General features: G+C 60.3%; 2 protein-coding genes across 2 annotated transcripts in view; both read left to right on the top strand.

The window, feature by feature from the left end:
• The window catches only part of LOC122707948 (voltage-dependent L-type calcium channel subunit alpha-1S), a 55,212-nt gene extending 50,019 nt beyond the window's left edge, over nucleotides 1-5,193 (top strand). The window contains exons 39-44 of the mRNA XM_043923964.1: nucleotides 1,523-1,651; nucleotides 2,269-2,519; nucleotides 3,443-3,529; nucleotides 4,207-4,298; nucleotides 4,435-4,575; nucleotides 4,673-5,193. Of these exons, the coding sequence (XP_043779899.1) occupies nucleotides 1,523-1,651; nucleotides 2,269-2,519; nucleotides 3,443-3,529; nucleotides 4,207-4,298; nucleotides 4,435-4,463 (588 nt within the window). The 3' untranslated portion in view covers nucleotides 4,464-4,575; nucleotides 4,673-5,193. The remainder of the gene's footprint in view (nucleotides 1-1,522; nucleotides 1,652-2,268; nucleotides 2,520-3,442; nucleotides 3,530-4,206; nucleotides 4,299-4,434; nucleotides 4,576-4,672) is intronic.
• LOC122707484 (voltage-dependent L-type calcium channel subunit alpha-1S-like) lies at nucleotides 4,519-5,193 on the top strand. Its single transcript, XM_043922943.1, has 2 exons — nucleotides 4,519-4,616; nucleotides 4,673-5,193. The coding sequence occupies exons 1-2, from the start codon at nucleotides 4,519-4,521 to the stop codon at nucleotides 4,965-4,967; spliced, it is 393 nt and encodes a 130-aa protein (XP_043778878.1). The 3' UTR covers nucleotides 4,968-5,193.
• Nucleotides 5,194-14,247: the final 9,054 nt, after the last annotated feature.

The raw sequence follows: 14,247 nt of genomic DNA, 5'->3' as shown, positions 1-14,247 counted from the left end.
GAGATGATGGCTCTGGATGGAAGATGCTTCAAGCTCGAGGGAGGAACCCGGAGCCCTTCCGTCCCTGGGATGATATGACCCAGAGCCACGGTCCTACCCCCTGAACACAAGGGAGAGGTTGGGCTCGGTGACAGCCGTGGTCTCCAAAGAGGGCAGGTTTCCCAGGGGAGGGAAGGGCTTGAAATGACCCACTGGGTATGCAAATATATGTCAAATTTTGTGTTATCTTGCCCGTTTTTCTTCTTACAATTTTTATTTTATTTATTTATTTTTTGGTTGCGCTGGGTCTTCACTGCTTCGCGGGCTCTCCTCTCGTTGTGGCGAGCAGGGGCTACGCTTGGTTGCACGGGCTTCTCACTGCAGTGGCTTCTCTTGGTGTGGAGCACAGGCTCTAGGGCACTCAGGCTTAGGAGTTCCAGTGCGTGGGTTCAGTAGCTGTGGCTCCAAGGCTCCAGAGCACAGATTCACTGGTGGTGGTGTACGGGCGTAGCTGCTCCACGGCATGTGAGATCTTCCCAGACCAGGGGTCAAACCCGTGCCTCCTGCATTGTCAGGAGGGCTCTTGACCACAAGCCACCAGGGAAGCCCTTGTCTGTTTTTAATTTCAATGTTTTAAGTATAGTGCACATAATGGATAAATTAAAAAAGCATCCACATAATTGGGCTGTGTTCAAAATTTTATTTCAATTTTTACTGTGAAACAATCTCAGAGTTTTAAAAGTTGCATGTGCAATATAAAAGTCTTTTTTTTTTCTGAACCATTTGAGAGTCATGCCCAGTGTTCCATCGGTCCCGAACAGGTCAGTGTCCATTTCCTGAAAACAAGGGCATGTTCCTCCGTAAGCCTCCTGCATACCCGTGATGCAGCCACCAAGATCAGGAAATGGATGTGTTTAGTCCCATGGAATCCTTAGGCCCCACGCACGTTTCACCAGCGGTCCCAATAACGTCCTTCACGGCAAAAGGATTGGACCTAGAATCACGTGTTGTGTTTAGCTGTGCGATCTCTTTAGTCTTTAGCTCCTCAGTCTTTCCTTGATGCGACCTTGACACTGGGAAGATTCCAGCCAGGTTTTGTGGGACGTTCCCTCGTGACAGGTCAAGGGCTTGCTTCCTGGACAGGAATGTCCCAGCATGGATGCTGTGTTCTCTTTGCAGACTGTCAGGTGACACCAACCTTGATTTGTCCCACTGCTGATGAGATGAACTCTGATCAGCTCTCAGTGTGGCATTAATGACACTGCAATCCAAAGAAGTCATGTGTGTGAAGATGGTGTGGAGTGAGAGGATTTCCCAGCCTGGAGACCTGGGCGGGGATGAAGTCCCCATGAGGGCAAAAGAAGACAGCTTGAGAGCTTAGGGCTTGGATGACCCAAAGGCTGGAGGAGGAGCCCCGGGGCAGGAAAGGACGGGCCCGGGCCTTCAGGGGAGCCCCGGTTGCCAGTATTAGGAGAGAGTGAGGGAAGCAGTCTATCCTCCCCTCCTGGCCTGGAGCGCCCCTGAGTCCCTTCTCCGTCCCCAGGCTGGACTGAGGACCATCGAGGAAGAGGCAGCCCCCGAGATCCGCCGCACCATCTCGGGAGACCTAACGGCCGAGGAGGAGCTGGAGAGGGCCATGGTGGAGGCCGCGATGGAGGAAGGGATCTTCCGGGTGAGTGAGGCGGTGGCCCTTGGTGTGTGTGCTCCAGGACAGAGCCTGGGAGCCCCGCCACGCCCTCAGGGCTGAGGATGCCCGCTGCCCCGCTGCCCACGGCTCCCGGGACACCCACCCAGTGACCCTCCTGCTTGAGGTGCCCCGTCCTTCCGCTCGTCCCCTCCCAACCTCCCCCTCCTCCTCCGCCCGAGCCCGAGGCAGCTCCACGCATCAGATGCCCACCCACCTCGCTGGAGGGTCTCTGAGGACCACCTTGCTGAAGCTTCTTGGGTTATTCATAGGAATGGGGGCCCAGAGAGACCCTCTGATGTCCAGTGCCGCTCTCCAAGTGACTTTCGGAGGTGGGACTAGAGCCCTTCCTCCAGACGCCCGGCTCCAGGCTTCCCACTCCCCACATTCCTGTCCGAATATCTGGTACCCTACAGTTCTTAGAGGTGTCTAGTCTATTCCCCCAAACTGAGGACACCCTGAGGGCACTGGTCCCTCCTGTGACCTCAGCCTGGCCCGCTCCCCTCTGGCCCCGTTCCCAGCACCGGCCTGTGTCTGGGTGCTGGTCCCTCCGCTCCCAGCCCCGGTCCCCGCTCTCAGTCCCTCCCCTCTCCTCCTCACCCCAGAGGACCGGCGGCCTGTTTGGCCAGGTGGATAGCTTCCTGGAAAGGACCAACTCGTTGGCCCCGCACATGGCCAACCAGAGACCCCTCCAGTTTACTGAAATTGAGATGGAGGAGATGGAATCACCCGTCTTCCTGGAGGACTTCCCTCAACGTCCGAGCACCCACCCCCTTGCTCGCGCCAACACCAACAATGCCAATGCCAATGTTGCCAGTGGCAACAGCAACCATGGCAACAGCCAGGCATTTCCCAGGTAGTGGCAGCAGCCAGCAACCCGGGATGTAGGGGCTGGGATGGGTCCAGGTAGACATGGCTGGTGGGCTCCTGGCTTTTGAGGGGCACGCTCTGGGGTCCAGCCTTTGCCATGCTGCGAGAGACTGGCCTGGACGGCAGAGACGCATGTGGCCAGCAGGGGGCAGCCTCGGGTCGGCCTCAGTCAGCGCCCAGTGGCTTTTCTTCCATTGTCTTGGCTGGTCCAGAATACGACCTGCAAGGTTAGAAGAGGCACATCCTATGAAAACCTGATCAGTTACGGTTCTGTTGTTGGATCTGGGCTCTGGTGGTTCCCCTGTCGCCAGCCCCGGGCTGCGGACTGGATATAACCTGTGACTGAGAGCCAGGGATCGAGGGATGAGCAGAGAGGGCCTTGGCCCTCCACGCAGACCTTCTGTGCTAGACCTGAGGCCCAGGGCTGGGGTGTGCTTGGCCTGGGGAGTCTGGGTTCCTCACCCTCCATAACGGGTACGACAGGGCAGAGGTCAGGGAAAATGCCACTTCCCAGGCCAGGCTGCTTGCACCCCGTTCCAGCCAGAGAGCCCCTGAATGAAGTCCACACGCCCAGGAGGGTGCCTACACTCCCACGCCTGCAGGGTCGTGTGGTGTGGGGCGCTATGGACGTGCAGGGCCGGGCCTGTACCCAGACTGTTGCAGTCTTGTCGGGGGGTGTGCCATGGGGCACAGCTGTGACCAAATGACCTCAGAGAGTACGTCCTGAGAAGACAGAGGGGCCTGGACCCAGCTAGCTAGGGACGCTGAGGGAGTTTCCAAAACCAAGGACTCGGGAGTCAAGGCCACTCCACAGCAACGGGCCCAGGCCTGAGGGGAGGCTGTGGGGCCCAGGAGGGCCGGGGTGGAGCAGCAGCAGCCCGCGGCTCACTGGCCCCGCTCCCGTTTCAGCGTCCACTATGAAGGGGAGCTTGCAGAGGAGACAGAGACGCCTGCCACCAGAGGAGGACCCTTCGGCCAGCCCCAGGGGGCCCCTGGGTCAGTCTCTCCTGTGCCCCTGAGGGGTTGGCCTTCTCCCAGAGAGGCCTGGGGAGCCTGCTGTCCGGTTGGGGAACTCGGTCAGGAGAGCCCGTGGTGACGGGGGCAGCTCGTCACCCAGGCAGAGGAAGGGGCCACACAGGGGCCAGAGTGAAGAGAGGGGGGCGGTGTCTGCACTGTGAAAGGGCCCTCCCCGGGCACGCCCCTCCCCGGCCAGAGGAGAGCCCCTGGACACACTGGCAGCTCAGCTCTGCCCTTCAGCAGCTGACCTGGCGGCTGCCCCGTGGGTCCTAGACCGCTGCGCGGGACAGGAGGGAACCGAGGAAGCTGCAGTTCATGGGGGACGAGGGTGCTCGGCACGTGTTCCGACCCTGACACACTTTCACACTCATGGACACCCACACACACCTCGCGTGTTCACCCATGCATGCTCACACAAAGATCAGCTTGGCCAAAGCTGGTCAGGGTCTGGCCTTGATCCCCTCCCAAGCCCACAAGGACAGAGACCAGGGCAAATGGGGGTGGGGAGGTGTGGTGGGGGGGGTGGTCCTGCCTGGCCCGGGGTAGGTGGACCTCTAGGACCCTGAGGGCCTCAGGGTGGGGCTGGCTGGCCAAGGGGAGCTCTGTGGACCCACGGCCCCCAGGAGGACGGAGCCCTGAGCCCACTCTGCCAACAGGGCCCCACAGCAAGTCCCGAGTGGAGAGGCTGCAGGGACAGCAGCCCTGGAGAAGGATGCCCGGAGCCCAGGCCCCCGCCGCCTCCTGCCAGGTAACAGGCCAGAGACGACAGGAAGCAGGCTCCAGGCAGAGAGTGGGTAGCAGTGACTCAACAGCAGAAGGGACGGGACCCCCGTCCTGGGCTCCAGCCTCCCTGAGGGGTCTCTGCCTTGTTGCTTTCTGAACAGCTCATGGGAGAAGAGTCTCCGGTGCCTGAGGCGAGGAGCCCCACCCCAGGGTCCCTGCCCGGGGAGGCACCCCCCGGCAGCAGGATGGAGGACAGAACCCCCGGGGGCCCAGCTCCAGCCACCGCCCTGCTGATCCGCGAGGTGAGGGTGCTGCGTCCGGGGCAGCCCTGCCATGGCCTGGGGTGGAGAGGGGGGGGGGGCGCCTCGGGACCACCCACCCGGCCTGCCTTCCCTGCAGGCTCTGGTTCGAGGGGGGCCTGGACAGCTTGGCGGTGGATGCTAACTTCGTCATGGCAACGGGCCAGGCGCTGGCGGAGGCCTGCCAGATGGAACCGCGGGAAGTGGAGGTGGCAGCTGCAGAGCTTCTGCAGGGACGCGAGGCCCTGGAGGGCATGCCTGGTGCCCAGGGGTGGTCGGGCCTCGGGTCCTCCCTGGGCAGCCTCGACCAGCGTGAGGGGCTCCCAGGAGACCCTGATTCCCCGCAGGCCATGAGGGCCCCGGCATCAGCGTTGGCCCGGGGCTGGCGAGAGTGAGGGTGGGGGAGCTGGAGTGGGAGGGTTTAGCCCAACTCAGCAGCCTCGATGGACAGAGGATGGGCTGGGGGGCGGGCAGGGGGGTCAGGAAACACATCCAAGGTCAGCGGGCAGAAGGTGAAGCCCGCTCTGCTCACCAGCAAGCTGCCGTGAGTTGGGACAGAGCTTTCTGTATCGTTCAGGAGGCCTGGTCAGTGCCGGCAGGACATTAAAGTCTCCAGGCCTGCGATAGGGCGCTGCCTCTGCTTGTCTCCTTCCGGGGGCCCCTCTATACCTCCCCCCACCCTGCTCCCACGGAGGGGCCTCCGGATGGTCCTCCTGCAGGGGCGGAGGGGCCGCTGAAGACGGCGTGGAGCTCTGCCCGGCCAGGCCCCTCACAAACGCCCTTCCCCGAAGCCTGACTGGAATCCACTGCCTGCCCGCCTCCCAGAGCCTCAGGGGGTCTGCTCGCGGCCCGGGGTGGCGGGGGGGGGGGGGGGGGGGGGGGGGGGGGGGGGAGACCCTGGCATCCACCTCCTCGCTCTGCCTGGTGGTGCTCGCCTGTCCACGTGCTCCCCTCCGCCGGCTTCCTGGTGACCTCCCCCAGGCCGCCCACCTCACACGCGAGGGCGTCCTCAGGGTGCTGGGTCCTCCCTCCTTCCTGCAGGGTCAGCCCCCTGTCTGGACATCACCTTCCTCACTTAGTGCCGAGCACCCCCGCCCCCACGGCCCGGCCCCGCCCCCATGCTCGTCCCCACCCTCGTGGGCCCAGCCCCACCCCCATGGCCCGGCCCCTACCCCACGGCTCGGCCCCGCCCCCGTGCTCGTCCCCACCTCCCGTGGCCCGTGGCCCCCACCCCCACGGCCCCGCCCCGCCCCGCGGCCCCCGCCCCGCCCCGTGGCCCGTCCGCATCCCGGTGCTTGGCCCCACCCCCCGTGGCCCGCCCCGCCCCCGTGACCCAGCCCCGCCCCCATGCTCGTCCCCGCCTCCCGGGGCCCGGCCCCACCCCCGGGGCCCGGTCCATCTCGCCTAAACGCCGCCCCGTGTCCTGCTCCTCAGCTCCGAGGATGTCCTGCTTGAGCCGAAAGCCCGTCATGCCCAGAGCCGACCTCCTCACCCGTCCCTGCAGCCTGCGACCTGGGGCCCCACTCTGCTCAGACCTCGCGTCTGAGGCGGACCCTCCCCCGCCCTGCCCCATGGGGCCCCTGTCCCGCTGTTTTCTCGGCCCGGCCCCTCCCGCGGAGGCGCCCCTGACACTCTGTCCTCGTTCCAGGCCTCACCTACAGCCACAGCCGCCCAAAGGCCTCGCAGCTTCCTGCCCGCCCCCAGCCTAACCTTGATCCATCTCAGTGGAGAAACCTGCCATCTTAGCCCCTCGCTTAAATCCCCTGAAGCCCCCAAAGCCTCAGCATAGGGTGCTCAACCCTTGCCTGGGTTGACAGGCTGCCCTGGACCCAGCCCCGGCCCTCGGGCCTGTCTACCCACCCTCCAGCCGCTGCAGCCCAGCTGGGGACAGCTGCCCCGCCTTTTAGCCAAACCCTGAGCCCCAACAGACCCCTCGCCTGTCGTCAGCTTCGCTGTTACTTCCTTCAGAAAGCACCCTGCAAATGCTCCCAAAGGCTTGGGCGCTCTATGACACACGTCCCCATTGCAGCAGGTCACCACTGTGACATTATTTCACACCAGCCCTAGGCCTTCCCTGGTGGTTCAGCTGCTAAAAAAATCTGCCTGCAATCCAGGAGACCTGGGTTCAGTCCCTGGGTTGAGAAGATCCCCTGAAGAAGGGAATGGCTACCCACTCCACTATTCTGGCCTGGAGAATCCCATGGACAGAGGAGCCTGGCGGGCTGTAGTCCATGGGGTCACAAAGAGTCAGACACGACTGAGCAACTAAAGCTTTTCCTTTCAGCCTGAGGCCACGTTGTACCAAGGGCAGGAGCAGGGTCCCCCAGGCTTATCCTGAACCCCAGAGCTGAGCACTCTTCTACACAAAGTGTTCAGCCACTGTCAAATAAACGCAGGGAAATGCTGACCAGTGTGCCTCTGCCCTGGCTGGTGCCCACCCCTGGCCTGGGGTCACCCGCCCAGGGCTGCAGCCTTGCGCCCTGTCTGTCCAGAACCCAGGGAGGGGGCGCGGGCATGGGCCTCCCGAGGTGAGGGCTGCCTCCCCAGCTCCACTGTCTCGGAGAGGACTCACACGTCCCTGCCCCCCTGCCTCCTCCGGGGAAGAGAGAAAATAGTCCACCTGCAGCCTGGCTGAAAACTGACGGGAAAAAGTCTATAAAAGGAGGTTTCCATTCACAAGCAGAATTATTAATGAGCATAATGCCCAGCTTACAGAATGCCAGCTCTATGGCAGGCCCTGCTCCAGGGGCCCCACATCCATTTCCTCTTGTTCTCAACATGAAGCGTCATCCTCCTTTTGCAAGTAGGACCAGGACAGGACAGGACAGGACAGGTAATGCGCCAGAGGCCCCGCATTGGTAGGAGGGCCCAGGCGGGACTCAACCCCACGCCATGGCTCCACGGCCCTCACGGGAGGTCTGGCTGGCCTCCCAGCCTGAGGGTCAGGTGCACGCCAGCTCCGAAGAAGCCTAGCTCTCACTCTCTGGGAGAGTCCAGGCCGTTTCCTCCGCCACACACAGGACCTTCTGATGGCCGCGTGTACACAGTCTTGCCTATCCCCAGCTCCCCTTCAAATGATCAGTGGGTGTCTCCATGGAGGGCTGTCAGACCCCCAAATAAAAGACAAAGGGAACACAGTGTGGAAGGCTGCAGGCGGGGGGCCACAGCGGGGGGCAGGCAGGCCCCTCTGGTCAGTAGAGCCTTCCAACCAGGTTCCCAGCCAGAGTGCTGTCTGCTGCACCCCAGCTTCTCCCAGCCTGTCCCCTGCAGACCTGGGGCCCAGCTGTGCTGGGGGATCTGCAGAAGGGGCAAGGTGAAGGGGAGGGGGCAGTCGCTGAGCCATGTTCAGGGCCCGGGAAGCCCCCTCTCTCATCTGGAAGCTGTGGAGCTCAGATGGAGCATCTCTGAACCTAGGAGGTGGGCCCAGCTCCCAAGTGCAGAGGCGCCCTGGCTCTGGTCCCGGTGCATCTCCAGGCCCAGCTCTGGCCGGGCCGAGTGGTCCTTGAAGCCGAGCTGCCCTGTGCAAGGTGACAGAGCACAGCCCTGGAGCCGGGCTGGTGAAGCCCCAAGGCTGCCCCATGCCCCAAGCTTCTTCCTCCTGTAAATGGGGGAATGATTTCTGTTCCCAGGCTGTTGGGAGGCATGAGGGTGACTGTGGAAGGGCCCGGCCCTCCAAGAAGTGGCTGCTTGGACTGGGTCAGAGCTGGTCACTGAGAGAGCCCAACCTCATGGGGCGGAGGCTGACCTGATGGGGCTCTGAGTCTCTCGTTGGGGAGCTGGGCGGCTCGGCCCCCAGCCGCACATCTCAGCATCGGGCTGGTCCTCTCAGGCTCTGCAGCTCCGACCCTCAGCCAGCAGGTGTGGAGGCCAGGCACACAGGTCACTGGAAAAGCCGCAGTCAACCCAGTCCTTACCCTGGCCCCATTCCCTGGCATCTGACCCCAGTTACACATCACTCCTGCCTTGGGCCTGACAGCTATGGTGGCAGGGGACACTCACTCCCCCTCCCCTGCAAGGGTCCTGCTGCCAGTTTACTGATGAGCCAGCTGAGGGTGGCGTTTGCCCGGCAGGGCTGGATTCGTCCTCCAGCTCCCTACCCCATCGCGTCTTCCTCCTATGCCATACAGCTGTCCCCCAGTGGAGCCTAAATCCGGTTTAGAAGCATTCTAAAAGAAGTTGGCCTAGATACATAGGGCAAATAATAATCTTGGTGTCAAACAAGAATTGAAAACACTAGGATGTCAGAGAAGCATGTGGAGGATCAGCTGCTGGGGTTTGGAGGGTTCAGAGGAAGGAGAGCCAAGCAGTGTTTGTTTAAAATGATCAGAAGAGGAGATTTCATCATGGTCAGAAAGGAAGCCAAGACCCAGAGGAGGAACGTGCATCAGAGTCCATGCAAGGAGCCCGGTTCCAGGAGGAGGCCCAAGAGACAGGCTGGCCCAGCGGAGGGGCTGCCCAGTCCACTTCTAGTCATGAGCCCTTTAAAACACCTCCGCCAGTTTATCGTTGTCATCATAGAATGATAGTAGCAACCTTATCAAACCCAGTTCATTAAGTGCCTGACGCAATGTCTCATTCAGCCTTGCGACACCATCCAGGAAGTGGGTTATTAATAAACTCATTCCAGGAAAGGCCGAGTTAGCTTTCAGGCCAGGGGTCCAGCAGGGGCCCGGACACCACTCTGGAGCTGCTGACTTCCCGTTATCAGGAGGATGGCAGGACAGTCCCTAACCCAGCCCCACCGCAACCCCTACTGATCTGGGCCACGCCCTGCCCAGCACCCACCCAGAATGGGTACCCCAATGCTCTCGGCACCTCTGTGCACCCAGCAACCTTCCTCCTCCATCCCAGCCCATCTCCTCTGGTGGGCCTTCTCCGATGACCCTGGGAAACTCTGTCTATTTGAGAGGGCCACTGGCCACCTGGTTCCATAAGAATGAAACCATAAGTCACTGGCCACTGCAGTCTCCAACCTTCAACACTCCCTGAAAGAGCTCAGGGCAGAGATCAGAAATGAGGCCCTCTGTGCTCCAGAAAAGCCTGCAGAGCAGACCTTCAGAGTTAGATAGTTTCAGATTTTATGAGCCTAATTTCTTGGATCTTCTCATACCTAGAAAAGCACTAAAATCATCATCAGAGACATCCGTCCCCCATGACTAGCAAACCCTTAGTGAGATGTTTGCGCGGGGGGACATACCCCTTCTCCAAATCACATGAGGCTGACCTGCTCTCACCTCTTCTGAGCAGCTCCGTGTTGCTGCCAAGAGCCTGTCTCCCAGGCTGTAGTCTTCAGGAAGTCCCGAAGCAGAACTGACCTCACAGCTCTCAGCTGATGACTCTTTCTCGTTGTTCAGTCGCTCAGTCTTGTCCGACTCTTTGTGACCCCATGGACTGCCGCATGCAGGCCTCCCTGTCCATCACCAACTCCCAGAGCTTGCTCAACCTCATGTCCATCAAGTCGGTGATGCCATCCAACCATCTCATCCTCTGTCGCTCCCTTCTCCTCCCGCCTTCAATCTTTCCCAGCATCAGGGTCTTTTCCAATGAGTTGTCTCTTCGCATCAGGTGGCCAAAATAGTGAAGCTTCAACTTCAGCATCAGTCCTTCCTACGAATATTCAGGATTGATTTCCTTTAGGATGGACTGGTTTGATCTCTCTGCAGTCCAAGGGACTCTCAAGAGTCTTCTCCAACACCACAGTTCAAAAGCATCAATTCTTCGATGCCCAGTACCACGGTAAGAAATGGCAGCAGCTGGTACTCTGTCTCTGAGAAGACAGATCTGTCTGGGGTCTCCAGGTAGTTACCCAGCCCTTTGCAGAGGCCCTGTTTCACAGAGGACTGACGGAGTGCTGTGGGGAAGGCTGAATGAGCACGGCCAGGGTCAGTGTTCGGGGAACCACTGTCCAAGACCACCACCCTGACCAGGCACTATGGTAACCACCTGCATGAGTGATCTAACAACAGGAGGGCCTGGGAACGAACTTGGAACCAACAAGCCCTCACCAACCAGAAGAATTTGGAAAAGGTCACCAGTCCATACATCCTACCACCTCCCAGAATCCTCCTGGCTGGAGTCCCTCTTGGCCGAGTGATGCCCGCCCCCAGGAAGCACCCTGAGTCAGAATGATCGGCCAGAGACAACCCAGAAACTAACTCCATCAGCATAAAACCTGAGCCTGCGAGCCACAGGCCAGAGCGGTTCTCCTGGGCTCCCTCACCCTCCTGCTCTCCGCCCGGGCGCCCCTTCCCAATAAAGCCTCTTGCTTTGTCAGCACATGTATCTCCTCGGGTGGTTCATTTCCGAGTGTTAGACAACAGTCTGCTCTTGGGCCCTGGAAGGGGTCCCCCCACAACATTAGCGCAGGTGTGTCCTGACACCCCCCTCCATGACCACTCCTTGCCAGGTGACGGCCAGTGGTGCGGAAAGGCCCTGGGGTTTTCCTAATTGCTTCTCTGAGTGGTTCCTGAGGATGCCTGCCCCCTTCTACCTGCCAGCAGGGCTCCACGTAGCCTGGAGGCCAGAACCCCAAAGTGGTGTCTGTGGGTCTGCGTGAAGAGCTAGAGTCCTGAGAGACTGTGGGCCCGGGGCGTCTTTCCAGACCAGATGCCGTTCTGCGCCTTCTAGGGACGTTGGTACAGGTTGGGGGGGGGCGCTGCCCAGGTAACACACCAGCTCGTAGTCTCAGCGGCTCCTCACAATGAAAGTTCATTGCTTGCGGATACCCAAAACCATGTGCAATTGTGTGTGGTGCCCAGGTGTGCAAAGCATCCACCTACAAGGGATACTTGTGCGTTCTGCTCGCATTTCATTGGTCAAAGGAAGTCATGGGGCCACAGCTCACACCAGAGTGAGGACACGCCGGCCTGCCCTGTGCCAGAGGCAGCGAGCCGGAAATACTTGCCGGAGACACTAATGACCAGACACTAGCCAAGTGACCTCTGAGCCCATTTCCTCTTCTGCAAAATGAGGACAATGAGTGTTTGCCTCACAGACCATGAGGAGTGAAAGAGAAAGTGCATTAACACCTTCGGCCGGGGTAGCCCTGGGGCAGGTAAAATAAAGTGGAGACGCCCACCAGGTGGCACCTGGGGAGGCTGAACCTGGGGCATCCGTGTTCTGCAGGGGTTTGGCGTGCCCAGGGGCCCTCCCGCCCTGCAGACACCTACCTGACTCCTGGCCCCTCCACCAACGGAGGCTGGAGATCCTCCCCACCCCCAGTGACGAGGACAGCTTGGGCTGCCAACCGCAGCACACCCCCTGCACCCAGCCTCACACACACTCATCTCCCACTTCCTGTCCATCTTACGACAGGTTGGTTCTCTGTCCAATCAGAGGATGGGGGCTCGTAGAAGAAGAGATGGGAAATGAAGGAAATTCATCTCTATTCTGTGCGGAGCCTTGTGCGGGGTGCTCCGCCCAGGTCACCCCATTTCCAGCTCATGACAGTCCACGATGAGGGAGAGGACTGTCCCCATTCTGGGGCGGGGGGACGGACGATGGGCACAGCTCCCTAACTTGCCTGGGTCACTCAGCCCAAGTGGTCTAGCCGCATCTCTGTGACTCTGGCTTCCGGCTGTCTTCTGTTCCTTTGTGCAGACTCGACTCTTCTGCAAACCATGAGCTCACACTGGCAGTCCGGGGTTCAGCCTGTGGGCCCCCCACGCTGTGGGGGGCACTGCCCCCTCTGGGGTTTCGGGTGCCAGTTCAGCAGCTCGCTGCATGACCCTGGACTCATCTCTTCACCTCCCTGGGCCTCAGTCTCCTCACCTGAAAAGGGCTCTTGCTGAACTAGACGACCTTAGGGCTGAAGGCTGAGGTTGCCCACACCTGCTCTGTCTTAGAAAGCACTGCAGAGAAGGGATGAAGCTCCTGTGTTTGAGGTTATGTGGTGCATTAAACCCTCATATACATCTGAAACCAAAAATAGTGTGTGTGTGTGATTTTTTTTATTTGTAATCCACAGCACTTCTCTCTCTTCCTTGCTATTTATAACAAATTCTGGTTTCCTCTATGGCTGAATCTGTCTTTCTCTGTAACAGGGGAAGTCAGGCTGGGCCCTCCCTAAGCGGAGGTCCCCATATCTGTACACCAGTAGGTCATGTCTGGGGTTCACAGCTCCTGTGGGCAGGCAGGACTGGGCTCTGTCTCCAGGTGGGCTCAGGAGGTGCGGTGGGCCCACCACCAGTAGGGTAGGCTAGGGCCTGTTCTCCCAGGAGCCCAGCTGGGCAGGGCGGGGGGCGGGGGGGAGGCGCTGTGGCCGGAGGCCGACCACCCCCACCCCTAGAACTCCAGAGCAAGGCTCACACTTCCTCCCACAGCCAGGGCCTGGTGCTCGCCTAAGGAAGAATCACAGAGCAGACTCAAGGGCAGGCCACCCCTGGGGAGCCTTCTAGGGCCTGTTACTGTCGGGCTGCTGTGGAGAGCAGGGTTGGGCAGGAGAGATCTGGGCCAGATGGCTGCCCCCGTCGCTGCCGGAGTCTAGTACTATCACCACAGTAGCGTGGGAGACTCCTGCCACGGATAGGCCCCCAGGGTTCCATCTGCCCAGACGCCCACCACTCCTGTCAGAAGAGATAATGGAGCCCAAGATGTCCAGTGGGGGGTGGGGGTCTTGGATTGGGCACAGAACTGAGGCTCACACTGCAGTCCAGTGTGTGTATGTGTGCACACGCATGCATGCACATTGTGCACATGCATGTGCACGTGTGTGCCTCGTGTGCCTGAGTGTGCACACATGTGTGTGTGTGACTAGTGCACATGTATGCGCCTGTGTGCACGCACCCGTGCATTGTGTGCATGTGTGAGACTATGTGCATGCACGTATGTGCAACACATGTGTGCATGTGTGTGGGTGCACGCACATACGTGTGCATGTGTGAGTGTGTGTATGCACGCATGTGCACATACGTGTGTGCATGTGTGTGGGTGTGCACACATGTGTGTGCATGTGTGTGGGTGCGTGCATGTGTGTGGGTGTGTGCACATACGTGTGTGCATGTGTGGGTGTGTGCATGTGTGTGGGTGCATGCATGTGTGTGGGTGTGTGCACATATATGTGTGCATGTGTGGGTGTGTGCACATGTGTGCATGTGTGTGGGTGTGTGCACATACGTGTGCATGTGTGTGGGTGTGCGTGTGTGCGCACATATGTGTGCACGTGTGTGGGTGTGCGTGTGTGTGGGTGTGCACATGTGTGCACACATGGGTGTGCATGTGTGGGGTGTGTGCACACACATGTGTGGATGTGTGTGCGTGTGTGGGTGTGCACATACGTGTGTGTGCCTGTGCGTGTGTGCGGGTGTGTGCATTGTGTGGGTGTATGCACATGTGTGCACACATGTGTGTGCATGTGTGTGGGTGTGTGCATGTGGGGGGGTGGGGGGGGAGATGTGCACAGGCAGCTGAGGCAGAGCTGTCCCGGGGGTGGGAAGGAGGGAAGGGAAAAGAGCAGTGGGAGGAGGGGGGGTGGGGACACACCCAGGGAAGGAACGGGGCTGAGCTGAGGCTTGGGGGCACGAAGGAGTACCAGCGCCATCCCAGGCTTCCCCCGACCCTCTAACCAGATCTGCCCAGGCTGTGGTTTAAGCTTCCTGACCACCCCTTGGATCCCCATCTGACCTCCTTGCCTCAGACCGGCAGCTCCAGGAGGCAAGATCTGGTCAGCAGGCTGCC

Source organism: Cervus elaphus, chromosome 14 (assembly GCF_910594005.1).
Source record: "Cervus elaphus chromosome 14, mCerEla1.1, whole genome shotgun sequence".
Classification (NCBI taxonomy): domain Eukaryota; kingdom Metazoa; phylum Chordata; class Mammalia; order Artiodactyla; family Cervidae; genus Cervus; species Cervus elaphus.
The sequence above is the reverse complement of the archived record's forward strand: the minus strand, read 5'-3'. Positions and strand labels throughout refer to the sequence as shown.

Coding starts and splice junctions, on each gene's coding strand:
- LOC122707484 (XM_043922943.1), top strand. CDS start 4,519: ATGGAGGACAGAACCCCCGGGGGCCCAGCTCCAGCCACCGCCCTGCTG. Junction 4,617..4,672: donor CAGCCCTGCCATGGCCTGGG/GTGGAGAGGGGG, acceptor CCTTCCCTGCAG/GCTCTGGTTCGAGGGGGGCC.